The 16,055-nt window shown below is 59.9% G+C and overlaps 2 protein-coding genes across 2 annotated transcripts; both read left to right on the top strand.

Annotated features, from left to right (window-relative positions):
* Positions 1 to 1,522: 1,522 nt before the first annotated feature.
* On the top strand, positions 1,523 to 8,267 carry LOC107513760 (keratin, type I cytoskeletal 42). Its single transcript, XM_036223306.1, has 7 exons — positions 1,523 to 1,831; positions 4,118 to 4,200; positions 4,326 to 4,482; positions 5,532 to 5,693; positions 6,306 to 6,431; positions 6,685 to 6,905; positions 8,057 to 8,267. Exons 1-7 carry the CDS (start codon positions 1,523 to 1,525, stop codon positions 8,187 to 8,189), a joined length of 1,191 nt encoding a protein of 396 aa, XP_036079199.1. The 3' UTR covers positions 8,190 to 8,267.
* Positions 8,268 to 10,227: 1,960 nt separating this feature from the next.
* KRT17 (keratin 17) lies at positions 10,228 to 15,452 on the top strand. Its single transcript, XM_016151002.2, has 8 exons — positions 10,228 to 10,739; positions 11,816 to 11,898; positions 12,289 to 12,445; positions 13,086 to 13,247; positions 13,833 to 13,958; positions 14,064 to 14,284; positions 14,377 to 14,402; positions 15,212 to 15,452. The coding sequence occupies exons 1-8, from the start codon at positions 10,308 to 10,310 to the stop codon at positions 15,304 to 15,306; spliced, it is 1,302 nt and encodes a 433-aa protein (XP_016006488.2). The 5' UTR covers positions 10,228 to 10,307; the 3' UTR covers positions 15,307 to 15,452.
* Positions 15,453 to 16,055: the final 603 nt, after the last annotated feature.

Here is a 16,055-nt window from a genome sequence, read left to right as displayed (position 1 = left end):
TCGAGCCCCCTCTGCACCCCCTAGCAACCCTGAGAAGCCCCAGACTTCACAGGCAGGGTGGAAACAGGATGAGATGGGGGCTGGTCCCTTCTCTCCCACATAGCAGGCGTGGTCCCCCAGTGAGCAGACACCTTCAGGTAAGAGGCCACCCACCTTCTAAGCAGGAAGCCTTTCCCGTAGTCTCATCTCATCATAGGGAAAGCCTGGCCCCCTCCTTGTCCCCGTGTGTGGCGGAGAGCCTGGGCCACACGCACGCTTCCTGCGGAGCCAGGCTCGCCCTCCCCTGCCCATCCCACGGGGCCCTGGCTGGCCCTGGGAGCTTCCCATTCAGACAAGCCCGGCGCAGATGCCAGCGTCCTGGCAGCGCCTAAATCATTAGCGCCGCGGAGATTAGGCTGGTGATCTCCTTGTCAGCCACCAAGATGTGGAAGCACACGGTTTCCTTGTGGGGTGCGGGCGTGGCGCTGGCGGAGGGGCGCCCTGCCGCACAGAGCTTGCTTCTCCTCATCAGGCCTCCTGGGGCAGGACGGCCAGGAGTGGCTTTCCTCAGGTGCCGGGGGTGGCCGCCCTAACCCTCTGCTTCAGCCTCTCCCTCAGCCCCTGCTTGATTGATGTTGCTAGCTCTCCAGGTTCCCTCCAAGACCGTGGGAGACAGGAAATATCCCCATTTGACAAGTGAGGAAACTGAGGCTCATGAATTGACTTCCTATAAGACTCAGTTCAGCAGTGTGTCTATTCCCCTTAGATGTGGGGACCTTCAGGCCAAGACTACAGACTTGGGGTGCTCCCAAGAGAGCTGGGGGCTCCCTAGGTCAGAGCAGATTCTCCCTCAGCCTGGGGGCGGTGGGGGGGGGGCTGCTTCTTCAGGGCCATGGTGGACCCAGGGGAGGGCATCCCTCGTAGTCTCTCCATCCTTTTCCTGGAGACCAGGAATCCTGGGTGGGGGGCCAGAGCAGCCTCTGGGCTCCAGGCTTGTGGAGCCTTGTTCCAGGCCTTTTCTGGCTCCTAAGGCTGGGTACTCTCTGACTCCCCCCAAGAATGAGCTCAGCCGCCTAATTGCTGCTGAGAATGGAGGATCACCCTACCCTGGGGCTGTGGCTCGAATACCACTTTTGTTTTGAACAATGGGCTACTGAGAGGCCACCTGCCCAGGCCAGGCTCTGGCAGGGGAAGGGGCCTGGGGGATGCACTCAGCACGTCCAGCCTGAGCCCCAGGCCCTGGGCGGCTGGTACCGAAGCAAATTACATGGCTGGGGTTTTGGCTTTGACTTCAAGGGCCAGGGGCCCAGCCCCCCTGTAGCCTGGCTATAAAGGGCTGCTCAGGATCTCTGTCCAGACCAGATACTGCTTCTGACCCGTGGACACCATGGCTGCCACCACCACCAGCATCCGCCAGTTCTCAACCTCTGGCTCTGTCAAGGGCCTGGGCATGCCCAGCGGGGGTTTGTCTCGAGTGTCCACAGTCCGTGTCGGGAGCTCCTGCAGAGCCCCCAGCCTCCTGGGGTCTGGCAGCTGTGGCAATATGTCAGTCACCTCATCCCGCTTCTCGGCGGGCTTGGGGGGCGGCTATAGCGGCGGCTACACTTGCAACCTGGGTGGGGGCTTCGGCCCCAGCTTCGGTGTATCGGATGCTTTGCTGGGCGGCGGCGAGAAGGAGACCATGCAGAACCTCAACGACCGCCTGGCCTCCTACCTGGAGAAGGTGCGCGCCCTGGAGGAGGCCAACGCCGACCTGGAGGTGAAGATCCGTGACTGGTATAAGAAGCAGGGCCCTGAGCCCACCCGTGACTACAGCCATTATTTCAAGACCATCGAGGAGCTGAGGAACAAGGTGTGTGGACCAGACAGCTTCCTGCCCTCCTCTGACCTCTGTCCTCAGTACCTGCTTCTGACTCATTCCATCCCAACTTTGGGTCTTTGTGAACATTTCTCTTCCACCTGGAGTCTTCGTTCATTCATTCATTCATTCATTCATTCATTCACTCACTTGCCCTGGATCCCCGCCCTGGGCCAGTCCTGGTCCCAGGCTTGGAGGATATTCCATGCAGGGAGGTTTTCTTGAATTCTCTCTTTCTGAGAGGCGCGTATTTGAGGTGGGTGATGGAGGAGTCAGCAGGGAAGGCTTCAGAACCTTGAAGGCAGCAGATGGCATTCCAGGTATAGAGAACAGTGTGGAAAAAGGCATAGAGGTGGGGAAGAGTTAGGTGTGGCTGCTGGGAGCTGAGGATGGATGTCTTTTCACTATTCCAGTATCCTCTGGGGTCTGTTGTCTGCCTACCTCACCTCCTCCAAGAAGTCCTCCTGGGTGGATGGCACTTGCTTTTTATCCCCAGATCCTGGAGTCTTTTCAGCACTTTGAGGTTCAGTCTACACCCTGTTCATTATTTTGATTTCACTGAGTCCGATATGTTCTCATGGCAGCTTTCATTGTGGGTCCTCCTCTCTTCCTCTGTGATGGTCACTCTGGGGATCCACGAGGGCAGAGGACAGATCTCTCCTTGCAGGTTGGGGGAGAGTTCCTGAAGGCAGGAGCTGTGGCTTCCTGCTCAGACTGGAAGCTCCCAAGGGAAGGAATTTTGCTAACTTAGTCTCATGAGGACAACATATGTGTGCGCGTGCACGCGTGCGTGCACATACACACACACACGACTCCTAAGAACATGATCTTGGCATTCTGTAAATGTGGCATCTGGGCTTCTGCACAAACACTGGAGGGTCCTACAGTGCTGCAGCCCCCAGATGCAGGTGAGAGGTCAAAAATGCCGAGAGCCAGGCCTGGTTGGCCCAGGGCAGTCAGGTCTGCTCAGTGTCCTGGTGGGAAACCAGGCATGGTGCTGGCCTGCTGGGGGTTTGTCTGCTTCTGCCTGGAACCTCTGCCAGGCAGGGAATTCCTGCAATTGCCCCCTCGAAGCAGAGCTACTGGGAGTGCCAGATCAGACACCAGGCTTGGTCTAGGCAGCGGGGAACCCGGGGGAGCCCTGGTGAGTCAGTGTTCCTGGTTCAGGGTCACCTAGCTCCTCACTGCCATCCTCCAGCTCACCCCACACCAGGCCTCCACCCCTTTGAGTCACTGTGCCCCTCAGGGGTTTTCACAATGGCCCCTCTCTGGGCCCAATCAGCTCCTGAGTGGGGCGGTGGGTGGAATAGGCCCACAGGACTGGTGCAGGTAACAATCTGGCCCTCGGGCACAGTATGGAAATAGGGCCTGAGCAGGTGGCTTCCCAGACCCAGGATGAGCCTACTGGGGCAGCTTTTGCCTGCTGCGTTTCCCCCTCTCACACCTCCTACACCTCAGCCTTCAGCTCCCTCTCCACCTCCAACAAGACCTCGCTGCTCCCTCCGGGCCTCGCTCTCCTCCCACCCCCCTGACCTTCGACTGGAGCTTCTCTTAGGCATTTTTCACAGTAACAGTGCAGCAGCAAAAATATTAATAACTAACCCTCTGCTCCTTCCAGAGCCTTCCACGTTCTCACTTAAACTTCCCGGATGTCCCTGTGGGAAAAGAAAACTTTGCTCCAGGTTTGAGTTGGGGCCAGTCATAACCTCATTAATTAACTAATCACTCAATTAAACTAGTGTTTGCTGGGGGCTGACTCTGGGCCAGGCGCAGTGCCCAGGGCTGGGGATTCTGAAGGGAATGAAACAGACCTGGCCTTGTTCCCTGGAACTCAGACTCCATTGGAGGAGGAAATAACCAAAAAAGTCTTGGAACAATTGCACCTGGGAGAAGTGCCGTGAAAGAGAGATGGGCAGGGAGGAGGTTGGACCAGGAGGAGGAACCCAGATGGGGGATTGAGGGCTTCCTGGGGGAGGTGCCGAGTGAGTCTAGAGGTGAAGTTAGTTGGGGAAGAGGGAGCAAGTTTCAGGCAGCTTGGGCAGTGACCCCCACAGTGGTTGAGGGGTACACGTGAGTTTCTCTTCTGGCATCATGGTTACCTGTGCCTGGGCATCGTGCCCCTACCACTCTGCCAGGCCCCCCGCAGGGTCCTCAGAGGAGGAGAAGACCACAGGGACCCTCCCACTCTGGCCCGCTCTCCAAAATGCTGCAAGAGGGCTGTTGCAGGGCGCTCTTGGGGCTGCCGAGGTGCCTGCTCACTGAGTGCGTCGTCTCCCCCAGATCCTGGCGGCCACCGTGGACAACGCGCGCTTGGTGCTGCAGATAGACAATGCCCGCCTGGCGGCCGACGACTTCCGCACCAAGTGAGTCTGGGCCTCCGGGGCTGCTGGGGGTGGGTCCGGCTCTGCACTCCACAGAGCCCTCTGTGTGTACGAGGGGTGGCCTCGTGGCCCTCCGTGTCTCATGCCTCCACCCTCCCCAACCGCAGGTATGAGACGGAGCTGAACCTGCGCATGAGCGTGGAGGCCGACACCAACGGCCTGCGCAGGGTGCTGGACGAGCTGACCCTGGCCAGAGCCGACCTGGAGATGCAGATCGAGAATCTGAAGGAGGAGCTGGCCTACCTGAGGAAGAACCACGAGGAGGTGAGGCCGGCTTAGGAATGCATGCAGGAGAAGCTCTCCTGGGAGCAGGCAAGGCTGAGGCCCCTGAATCCCCTTGGGCCCACCCAGGGGTCTGCATCCTGGGTGACCCTCACAGGGCCCTGGGTGAGGCCTGGAGAGTCCTCTCCCCACAGAGATACTTCTCTTGTCCCTCAAAGCATGGCCCATTGCGTAGCGGTAGTTAATATCTAATGAGCAAATCAGTCTCAGAACATGCATGCTAATTAGTACAATTAATTATAATAGTGATAGTCATAACAATGAACATCTGCCCAGCATATTACAGGTGATTCACAGTAATTATTTCAGCGGATACTGACAGCAGCACTGGGGGAAGGCGCTTGTTCTTTCCTTTACCAGTGAAGAAACTCGGGCTCAGAGAGGTGACATTTATCCAAGGCTGCACAGGAGTTTTCCACCCGTCTGTCTGACCCACGCTCACACCCAGGTCTCACTCCACTACTCTGCCACTTCTCCAACCTCTTTTTTCAGAGAACTCTGGGTCCCAGGGACCCCCCAGGCTCAACCCAAGACCCTGCAGGGGGACTAATGAGCCTGTGGCTCCCTTCTCAGTTGCCCTGTGGGCTGACCGAAGCTTGGGGAGCCCAACGCCAGAGTAGCAGGAGCCCAACCCCTGAGTAGCAGGAGCCCAGAAAGAGTCTCCATGGGCTTTGAGGCTGGTTGTGGGGATCACATTTCCTGAGGAGGTCTGGCTCTGCTGAGAGCCACTTGGGACTGCTTTCCTCCTGCTGTGCCGCGTGACAGGCAGTGGGCGACAAAACTGGTGGTCAGCGTTGGCGAGTGAGGTTGTCCTGGCTTTTCCCCTGCCATGATGGAGAGCTGCCACCTGTCCCGGCCCAGCACACATTGGGGGTGGACCCTGAGCGTGTGCTGGGGGAGATGGTTGAGGAGCTATTGGCCTGTCTGTGTCTGTCTGTCATCTGCGCTCATCTCCTCAAGGTGGAGACGGCAGGCCCCAGGGTCTTTGGCCAGCATGGCCTTGGGTGAGCTTTTGCTCTCCTTTCTGCCAGGAAATGAACGCCCTGCGAGGCCAGGTGGGCGGGGACGTCAGTGTGGAGATGGACGCCGCCCCCGGCGTGGACCTGAGCCGCATCCTGAACGAGATGCGCGACCAGTACGAGAAGATAGCGGAGAAGAACCGCAAGGACGCCGAGGACTGGTTCTTCAGCAAGGTGGGTGGCCGTGTGTGAGCAGGTGTGCACGCATGTGCGTACGTGTGCTGTGCGCTGAGTACGGGCTGGAAAATGTGCGGATCCACAGACCGTCCCAGCTGGAAAGACCTTTGGAAACCAGTTGGACCAACCCCTGATGCGTAGATGCAGATTGTGAGGCTCAGAGAGGCCTCCAGCTCACACGGCCCTTCACTGCAGGCTGGGGAACGGGCCCAGGGCTCCTCGCTCCCAGTGAGGGCTTCTCCCGCACAGCCTTTGTAGGTAGGTTTGTGCTTGGATGCATAACACATATTCTTAGAAAACACACACTGAGCAGATACAGTGTCCTGGACAATAACAGGCGCAACAAGAATAAAACCTAGGGCTTGTCCTGGAGCAGTGCTTGCAGCTCAGGAGGAGTAACCAAGGTAAATGACCATGAAGCAAAGCGCATTCTGCTAAGTTCCTGTGTGGGCACAGAAGATGTCTGTGTGCAGGTGTGTTTGGGGCCCCATACAGGCCAGGGGGTGCTGGGAGAGCAGGTCCGGGAGGTCAGAGCTCAGGTATGGCCCGTGTCCTCTGCCACACCTCCGCAAGCTTCCTCAAGCCCCTGTGGCCCACCCTCCCTTCCAGACGGAGGAGCTGAACCGTGAGGTGGCCACCAACACCGAGGCCCTGCAGAGCAGCAGGACGGAGATCACCGAGCTTCGCCGCTCTGTGCAGAACCTGGAGATTGAGCTGCAGTCCCAGCTCAGCATGGTAGGGCATCTGTCCTCTCCCTGCCGGGACCTTCATCCCAGCGCAGGCCCAGCCTCGTAGCCCCCGTTGGAGAACCAGAGATTCCCACACTGTGTCACTTCACACAGCGATACGGGCCCCTCCCTGCCCTGGTTACCGCCCCACTGCACTGGTAGCACCCACAACCCCGCACGGTGGGGCCTCCTTCCGGGTTCTCCACTGTAGGGAAGGTTCCCATCTGGTCTCACCCAGCCACCTACCCCCTGACCCACAGAAAGCATCCCTGGAGGGCAGCCTGGCGGAGACCGAGGCCCGCTACGGGGTTCAGCTGGCTCAGCTGCAGGGGCTCATCAGCAGCATCGAGCAGCAGCTGGGTGAGCTCCGCTGCGACATGGAGCGTCAGAACCATGAGTATCAGGTGCTACTGGACGTGAAGACGAGGCTGGAGCAGGAGATCGCTACCTACCGCCGCCTGCTGGAGGGCGAGGACGCCCAGTGAGTGGGGCCCCGGGGACCTGCTCAGGTGGGCTGGGGCCCCTTCACCCAGTGACGGATGTTTGAGTGGTGGTAACAGCTCCAGCAGAGGCCAGGAGGAGGCATGGAGGTTTGCAGGGGGTGACACTGAGAACACCGTCTGGGGTCCGGCTGCGAGGAGCGCGGAAGGCCACCGAAAGCATGCAGAGGGGATGAGGTAGTCAGTGGGGCGCTGTGCACAGGAGGGGTATGACCAAGATATCTCAGAACACCCACTCTGGCTGCAGAGGGAGAAATGCATCAGCGGGGCCACGGCAGGCTCAGGGAGACCGTCCGTCCGGAGGCTGGAGCAGGGAGTCAGGCGGGCGGACTGTGAGGCGGGGTGGAGGGCAGGGAAAGGAAGGTGGCGCGCCAAGGGGATGTGTTACAGTGAAAAACCGCAGGGCCGGACGCCTGGAGCCTGGACGCGGGGCGAGCGTGGCTCGCTGGCGGGACTCCGTAAATGAGTAAACGTCCAGTGAGCTCACAGGATAACCCTGGGCTTCTGGTGTCGGGGCCTGTGTCGTTGGTGATGCCATTACCCGGGATGGGATGGCAGGAAGGCAGAGCGGGGCTTCACTCTAAAGGGTCGCGAATGTTCAGAATCTTCATGCTTAGTCACACATTCCAGCTTTTCTGCTCCCTGAAGATAGTGAAGTCCATCTGCAGTCTAACCCCAGTCTCTCCTGCTTTAATTGAGTCTGTTTGTTGCACCCTTTGGGATATAGAAAAACCACTTGCTCAGCTTCTCCTTGTAAATCCCTGATTAGCTGCAAAGTGCCGCTGAGCCTCCTGTTGGGGCGTCCACTTTCCCACTGGGCCCGTGCCCGCTGACCCTTGGGGTTGCTGTTCTCTTCCGTGCACTCAGCTGTGATTACTCTCTGATTTGCTGGGACCTCTCTCCCCTGGCCCTGGGCTCCCCCAGCTGCTCCTGCTCCCAGGGATCTGGGCTCCTAGTGGGCACCCCTGGGTTGACAGGTCCCCCTCTTCCTTCCTGCAGCCTGGCTACCCAGTACTCCTTGTCCCTGGCCTCGCAGCCCACCAGGGAAGGTAAGAGCCTGCCCCATCCTGTCCAGAGTGGGTGGGGGAGGCTGAGGACCGTTCCGTGTGGAAGCCTCGGGGAGAGGCTCCAGCCTGAGGTCCCCTGCACCCCCTCTACTGCCCGCACCCACAGTGACTAGCCGCCAGGTGCGCACCATCGTGGAGGAGGTCCAAGACGGCAAGGTGGTTTCTTCTCGAGAGCAAGTCCATCGCTCCACCCACTGAGGCCCCTTTCCGCTTGCAACAGCCCAGCCTCGAAGGTCACGGGGCAGCCATCGCCTCCAGCTCCTAGCATGCTACTGCCGAGCCCCGAGTGCCTGTCTGGGCCACTGCCCAAGAGCTGTTGCCTTTCTGTATCTGCTTCCTGCAGCCCCTCACTCAGGGGGCCTCCTGGGTTTGTCCCAGTGCACACTATTAAAGCTTTGCCTGAAGTTCAATGCCTTGTGTGATCTGGTGTGGTCATTGGCTTGGGGCAGTGTGGGCTGAGGGACTGGGGGAGGAGGAGAGTTTGTTGAATGTTCGGGTGGCACTTGTCAGCTGCTAACCTGTTCTACCCACCCCATCCGGGCCGGGAGGAGGAGAGGGAAGGAGGCAGAAGGGTTGAGGGTGGGGCGTGGGGGGAAATGGGACAGCCCAACAAGCTGGGAAAGTTTCTAAGAATCAGCCCCTGGGTCCCCACTGCTTATGGAAGGGAACCACGCCTGTTATAAGAGAACTGTTGCCTCAGCCATGAGCAAGTCTGGTTCAAAATCGGAGGGAGGGCGGTGGGCAGGGGGTTTTCCGAAGGAGTGGCCTGGGACATTGATGGGCGAGAGGAGGTGGCAGCAGCGCAGCCAGCCCAGGAAACCAGACGGGCTCTGCCCAACTCGGGGGTGTGCGTGTGGGGCGGGGTGGCTGCCGTGCGTGTGAGTGTGGGGGGCGTCCTGTTTTCTTTGGTGGCTTGACAGCTGCCAGGCTCTTGGGGAATCTCTCTCAGCTGCTGGCTGGGGCTGTCTGGGCCTGTCTGGGGAGTAGAAGCCACTGGCAGTCTGAGACACGACTACATTCCGCCCAGTGGGCCTGCTGGGACCCTGGGAGCCAGGGTCCAGCTGAGGCGGTGGGCAGGGCAGGGCGGGGCCGTAGGGAGGCTCAGGGCACATCCTGAGGGGCTATGTCAGAGGACTGGGTGGGACCTCTGGAGAAGGCTGCTGCGGAGCAGGGCTTGGGGGTGTCTCAGGAAGACCCTCTTCTTGAGCAGTGTCCTTTAGGTTTCAGCTGGCTGGGACCTGAGGTATATGGCCCTCGCCTCACTCTGAGGCCTCCAGGGGTATAGGAAGGGGAAGGAGCCTGGAGGGGGGCGTGCCCCTCAGTTCTCCCAGCCCCCTTCACCACAGTGCTCCCCTCCCAGCGGCCACTTCCCCACCCTGCAGCTAAGCTCCTCTTTTCCTACCTGAGCCCAGGATCCCCTCAGTCCCCCGCTATCTGTTAGAGAGAAAGATTTGTCTGGGTCGCCAGGGGGTCCAGAGATGGGGCAGTTCGGAAAACTGGCCAGTTGGAATTGTTACCCCAGAAGTGCTTCCTTGGGGTCAGGGCTGTGCAGAGGGGCCCAGCGTGCCCGGGGTCCCAGGGATGGATCTGTGGTACTGGGGATGACCGGCAAAGCCCCGCCGGCCCAGTTTGCAGGTAGGTGGGGGGCGGTGGGACACTATCCCTCTCAAGCCCCAGTTTCCTTATCTGTAAAATGGGGGGGATCGTCTGAGGCGGGCTTAGGTCCAGCTTTCAGGGTGGGATTGGGGCTCGGTTCTCACTGTCTCCCCAGTGCCCAGCCTCAGGCCAGGACTGTGTGTGATGCTGTGTGTAATGAGGGAGAGTAACCTCAGTCTGGGGCTGCCTGGTTCCCCAACCTGTTTCCCCACCAGACACAGGGTCCAGACGGGCCGGGCTGGGGTGGCAGCTGCCTGGGAGGGCCTGGTGACGGTGACGTCCTGCCGCTCCTCTTCTCCGTATTAGGTCATGGGAAAGCATAGCTGGAGGGCCTGCCTGAATCACAGGTGATGGGGCTAAGACCAGAGACACGCACACACGCACATGCAGACACCCAGCACGGGGGTTTGGAGAAGTGAGGCAAAGCTCCGGTGGTGGGAGGAGGGGGGCCCACAGCCACCTGGAAGCTGGCAGGCGGCCAGCAGTGATGAAAGCCCAAGGGAATGGAAACAGAGGATAGAGCCTGTCGTAATCCTTATGCCCGCCCACTGTCGGCCTATAAAGGAGGCGGGCGGGCCCCAGCGGTAACACGCACCTCAGACCTCTCTCCTCTAGAGCTCGTTTGCTCTGCGTGCTCGCCTGCCTCCCGCTGCCGCCACCATGACCACCACCATCCGCCAGTTCACTTCCTCCAGCTCCATCAAGGGTTCATCGGGCCTCGGGGGTGGCTCATCCCGCACCTCCTGCCGCCTGTCCGGGAGCCTGGGCGCTGGCTCCTGCAGGCTGGGGTCCGCCAGCGGCCTAGGCAGTGCCCTCGGGGGCAGCAGCTTTTCCAGCTGCTACAGCTTTGGCTCTGGTGGTGGCTATGGCAGCAGCTTTGGAGGTGTTGACGGGCTGCTGGCAGGAGGTGAGAAGGCCACCATGCAGAACCTCAACGACCGCCTGGCCTCCTACCTGGACAAGGTGCGTGCCCTGGAGGAGGCCAACACGGAGCTGGAGGTGAAGATCCGCGACTGGTACCAGAAGCAGGCCCCCGGCCCCGCCCGCGACTACAGCCACTACTACCAGACCATCGAGGACCTGAAGAACAAGGCAGGGCCTGCTGGTGGGAGGGGCCTGTGGGGGCATGACTTCTCCTTCCCCATCTCCTGCCCAAGACCTGGAGTCCAGCCTGGGGGGCTGTCACCGGCCTCAGGGAGCCAAGGACAGCTTGGCTCTGGCTTGGCCATTGGGAACCCACCTTGGGGCTGCTATGTACTGATGTCACCCTTTTTAGGGGGCAGCAGGCTGGGTCAGGGACAATCAGGCCTCATGGAGCTTCTTTGAGCCTCAGTTTCCTCATCACAGAGCTTCTTGCCACCTTGTGTGGTGATAGGATAAGGCAAGCGGACGCATGTGGGGGGCTAGGCTCGTGAGGCTGCCAGGTACATGGGCATCTTTCTCCTTGGAGTGACATGGGGATTTGGGGCGATGGTGGGGTAAGGGGTCCGAGTGAGTCTCTGATGATACCTGCTACGGGGCGGAGGCAGAAGAGAGGAGGCGGGCCCTTAGGAGGCCTCTTGCGAGCTTTACTTGGGGATTTTTCTGCCTTCCCCATCCCTCCTGCTGCCCCCTCAAGAATGGGACTGAGCAAGCCTGGGGAGAGGGGATTGCCGTCTGCTGGATCCCCAGGCCTGCGCTTAGCGGGGCTCATGACTTCTGTTTTGAAACTCCTCTTCAGTAAGGTCTCTTTTAGCTTTCCTCTTGGGGGAGCCTCTCAGAGGCACCATCCACCCAGCTGTAAAATGAGGGGGCTGCCCACATCCCCTCTGCTTTCTGGGATTCTGCAACAGCTTCCGTCCCGGGGGCGCCCTCCCATTTTCTGGCTCTCCTGAATTCTCAGCCTGAGGGCTCCCTACTCTGGTTTAAGGCAGAGCCTGGTGTGGGGGTCTGTGTCGGGGGAGGCAGGTCCTGGGGGAACAGGAGGCAAGTTTCAGCCATCAGACTCCTGCTGGCTCCACCTTTGTCAACAATTACAGCACAGTAAAGGGGAAAGGCCCGGTGGGAAGGGAGCCTTCTTAAAGAACACAGCCACATCCTGGCCTCCAGGCAGGAAGACCCATCCCAGAACCCTGACCTGGGCTGAGCTACCCCTACCCAGTGACCTGACTACTCTCCTACCTCCCCAGATCCTCACAGCCACCGTGGACAACGCCAGTATCCTGCTGCAGATCGACAATGCCCGTTTGGCTGCTGATGACTTCCGCACCAAGTGAGCCTTTCTCAGTGAGCTAGAAAGGAACTGGGGGGCACCCTCTCCACCCTAGGAGTCCTCGGCTGCTTGTGGCATGGGCCAGGAGCTGGGGTGGGGGCATCTACCTCTTTGTCCAGGGTGCAGCAAATTCTGAAGGTCGCTGGGCTTAAGCAGATGATGGAAGAGAGGGAGGGGAGGCAGAAGGCAGAGAGGAGAGAATTAGGAAGTTGAGTGGGGGTAGGGCCTTGCCCTGCGTGGTCTCAGGGCCCTGGGGCTGGAATTTGCTTCCACTCCATCTTCTCATTATTCCTCACAAGCCCTTAGTGCCCTGGTGACGTCGAGGTGCTGGTCAGGACCTGGGCCTGCCAGTCCGAGCATCTGAACTGAAGCTTCTGGTTTCCTTTTCAGGTTTGAGACAGAGCAGGCCCTGCGTGTGAGCGTGGAGGCCGACATCAACGGCCTGCGCAGGGTGCTGGACGAGCTGACCCTGGCCAGAGCCGACCTGGAGATGCAGATCGAGAACCTGAAAGAAGAGCTGGCCTACCTGAGGAAGAACCACGAGGAGGTGAGAGGGAGGGGGAGCAGGTCGTAGAGGAGAGGGAGGGGGAGCAGGTCGTAGAGGCCGTGGAGCGGGAGGCAGGGCTCTGGGGCTGGGCCAAGGCAGAGACCGAAGGGAGAGTACGGAGCAGGTGCTTCAGGGCTGGTCACCTTATAGGGCTGCCCTGTCTGTGGAGCCCTGATCCTAGGGGTCTGGAGCCAAGCAGCAGAGCAGCTTCCTTGAATCTGGGGAACCTCCTAGGGGCCCAGAGGGACCTCTCTGCCTGCTCTAGCCTCCCTCAGGAGGATGAGGGATAAGCAGGGAGGTCTCTTCCTTCTCTCAGCTCAAACCCTTGAATCTGGGTCCTATGTAAAAGTTTGGAAATTAGAGGGGATATTCTGGGGACACAGGCCTAAGAATGGGATTGTATTTTTGGAAGCCCTCAGTCTAATGGGAGAGACACAGAACCTGACCTCAGGGAGCCCCCAGTCTGATGGTGGAGGCAGAGCCCATACAGAGCAGGTGAATAAAAGTCATTGGGAGAGTCAGAGGCTACAGGACAGGTGGAACGAGAAAGGGGTCCTTGGGACGGACCTGGAGAGCTCGTGTGGGAGTGAGAGAGCGGGGCAGGCACAGATGCCCACGCCACAACCCCTCTCCTCCGCAGGAGATGAGCACCCTGCGAGGCCAGGTGGGCGGTGAGATCAACGTGGAGATGGACGCCGCCCCCGGCGTGGACCTGAGCCGCATCCTGAACGAGATGCGCGACCAGTACGAGAAGATAGCGGAGAAGAACCGCAAGGACGCCGAGGACTGGTTCTTCAGCAAGGTGGGGGCTGCTGTGGGCCAGAGGCCTCTTCCGAGAGCTGGGCGTAAGCACTGAGTCCAGACCGCATCTTGGGGGCCCCCTCTCCTCGGCGAGCCACAAGGACCCCAGGCTCGCCCACTGCATCTACAGGCCTGGGACTTGGCTAAAGCTAGGATCTGGGGGGTGGGTGGGGAGCCCTGGGGAGCCCCACTCAGGAATAAAGCCAGAGGGTAAAGACCCCAGGAACTTCCACCCCTCCCTCAGGAACTAACACGAGGGGCCAGGCTGCTCCTCTCCTGGCAAGTTCTTAAGTTTCTTATTCCTGTGCTTTCCACTTATAGAGGTTGAAGATAAAATTAACATCATTTCAAAGGTTTTTGGGCTTTGGGAAATGGGAAGCTGGTGAGAAAGCACTGCCCTGGTCAGGTAGTCCAGGGGAGGTCAAGGCCGGCGGCATGATGAGGAGTGGGAAGAGCCCCAGGTGCCCGTCTGGGCACAGAATGGGCCGTGGGCTGAGCATATAAAGGGCATGGGTCTGGGGGAGCGTCTGATTTGGAGAAGGGAGATCCCAGGCTCACGTTGCACTGTCCTGGGTCCTGTCTGCAGACAGAGGAGCTGAACCGCGAGGTGGCCACCAACAGCGAGCTGGTGCAGAGCGGCAAGAGTGAGATCTCCGAGCTCCGGCGCACGGTGCAGGCCTTGGAGATCGAGCTGCAGTCCCAGCTCAGCATGGTAGGGCTGCTGCCAGGCCAGGGCAGGGGCGGGGGGTGTGGGCTCAGGGCCCTGGAGGGACATGGACCACCCCTGCTGACCCCTGCTCCGCCCACCTTCCCGCAGAAAGCATCCCTGGAAGGCAGTCTGGCGGAGACCGAGAACCGCTACTGCGTGCAGCTGTCCCAGATCCAGGGGCTGATCGGCAGCGTGGAGGAGCAGCTGGGCCAGCTGCGCTGTGAGATGGAGCAGCAGAACCAGGAGTACAGGATCCTGCTGGACGTGAAGACGCGGCTGGAGCAGGAGATCGCCACCTACCGCCGCCTGCTGGAGGGCGAGGATGCCCAGTGCGTGGGGCCTGGGTCCAGGGTTACGGGCCTGGGGTGGGGGTGGGGCTCTCAGACCCAGAGCTAATCTCCCTTCTCTGTTTTCTTTGCAGCCTGATTCAGTACAAGCCCAAAGAACGTAAGGACCTTGGTAGCTGAGGGAGGGGTATCACCTACCTGTACCTTGCTGGAGGAGGGTCCCCAGGAGCTCCAGGAAATGATGGCTGATCTTTAGGCCTCAGGGTTGATGCTTAGGGGAATAAGATGAAGGAGACACTGTCTAGTCTGATGGGAGGCGGGGCAGGGAGTTGGCCCTTATCCTGGAGTGCCTAGTCTGATGAGGGAGATATGGTCCTCGCTCTGGAGCCTCTTCTCTATTGGGCAGAAAGGGACATGGCCTCCTGGTCTTTGTTAGAAGGCCCTACAGGTGAGCAAAAGTAGTCCTAGTCCTAGGCTCTAGTCTGATGGGAGAAAGGGACTTGGTCCTTGACCTCCAGATCTCAGCCTGATGGGGAAGATAAGACCCTAGCCCTGGGGTACTTAGTCTATGGGGGTGATGGAGACCAGGTTCTTATCTTGGAGAGTCTAGTCTGATGGGGGGAGACAGGAGCATAGTCCACACCCTGGGGACTGCAGAGAAATGGAGCTAGACACCACTTTGGGGAGCACCCAGTGGGCATGAGGCCTCTCCTGCAGAAGACATGGGGGTCAGCATCACTCTCTGCATCTGGGAAGTAGGACTCATACAGGGGCCCCAGCACAGGGACAGGATGGAAGGGGGCAAGAGGCGAGGGCAAGAGGGCCACAGGAGCGGGTGTGATGTTGAGGGGCCGAAGGAGGCCTGGACACCAAGTGTCTGCAGGGGAGAGAGCTGGCTGCGCTCAGGGGCTGGGGGCTGAGCCGGGGTCTCTCGGCCCCCGCCCACCTCCAAGTGTCTGTCTCCTGCAGCTGTGACCACCCGCCAGGTGCGCACCATTGTGGAAGAGGTCCAGGACGGCAAGGTCATCTCCTCCCGCGAGCAGGTCCACCAGACCACCCGCTAAGGACTCTGCTCCCCTGGCCAGCCCCCCAGGGCCTCTCATCAGCCCTGCAGCCTCTGGCCTTCCCAGCCTCAATGCCCCTCCCCACTCTGGCTCTCAGTGCCTTTCCTATACCCCACTGTCTGACCAATAAAGCTTGTTGACTCCCATGTGGCATGTGTCCTGGTTGTGAGGTGGACCCTCGTGAAGGATGGGTGAATGATGGGGGTGGGGAGGAGCTGATGGGAGCAGGGGAAGGAGTCCGGTGACACCCATCATAACTGACTTAGGGGTCAGGGTCATCTTAGACCAGAGTAAAGAGAAGGTCTGGGCAGAGCTTGTATGTGTGGGGGCTTCGCATCTCCCAAGGGCTGGTGATCCGAGGGAGGGTGGTCCAGTGCCAGACCCAGGGTGAGGTCAGCATATGGGGGTCTTAAGTGGCCACTTCTTGTCTTATAAGTAGGTCTGTGACCATGGGCAGTCATTTCCTGAGCCTCATTTCTCATTTCTCCGTAAATGGACAACAAGAGCTCAGGTCACGAAGCCAGAGTCCCAAGGGATGATGCATCCAGGCAATTGCTCCTCGAGGTTCCTCCTCCGAGAGGAACAGGGGGTGGGCAAGGACGGGAGCCAGGGTCCTTTTGGGAGAGGCACGGGGCGGGTGGGAGAGGAGGCAGGCTGGGTGGTTAGGGACCCCAGTGCCTCGCCCCAGGAGTACGAACTGGAGACCTGTACCTCTGGAGAAGGCTGTGGACCCCGGGCAGGGCAGCTGT

The sequence above is a fragment of the Rousettus aegyptiacus genome, unplaced genomic scaffold, assembly GCF_014176215.1.
Source record: "Rousettus aegyptiacus isolate mRouAeg1 unplaced genomic scaffold, mRouAeg1.p scaffold_m13_p_6, whole genome shotgun sequence".
Classification (NCBI taxonomy): Eukaryota; Metazoa; Chordata; class Mammalia; order Chiroptera; family Pteropodidae; genus Rousettus; species Rousettus aegyptiacus.
The sequence above is the reverse complement of the archived record's forward strand: the minus strand, read 5'-3'. Positions and strand labels throughout refer to the sequence as shown.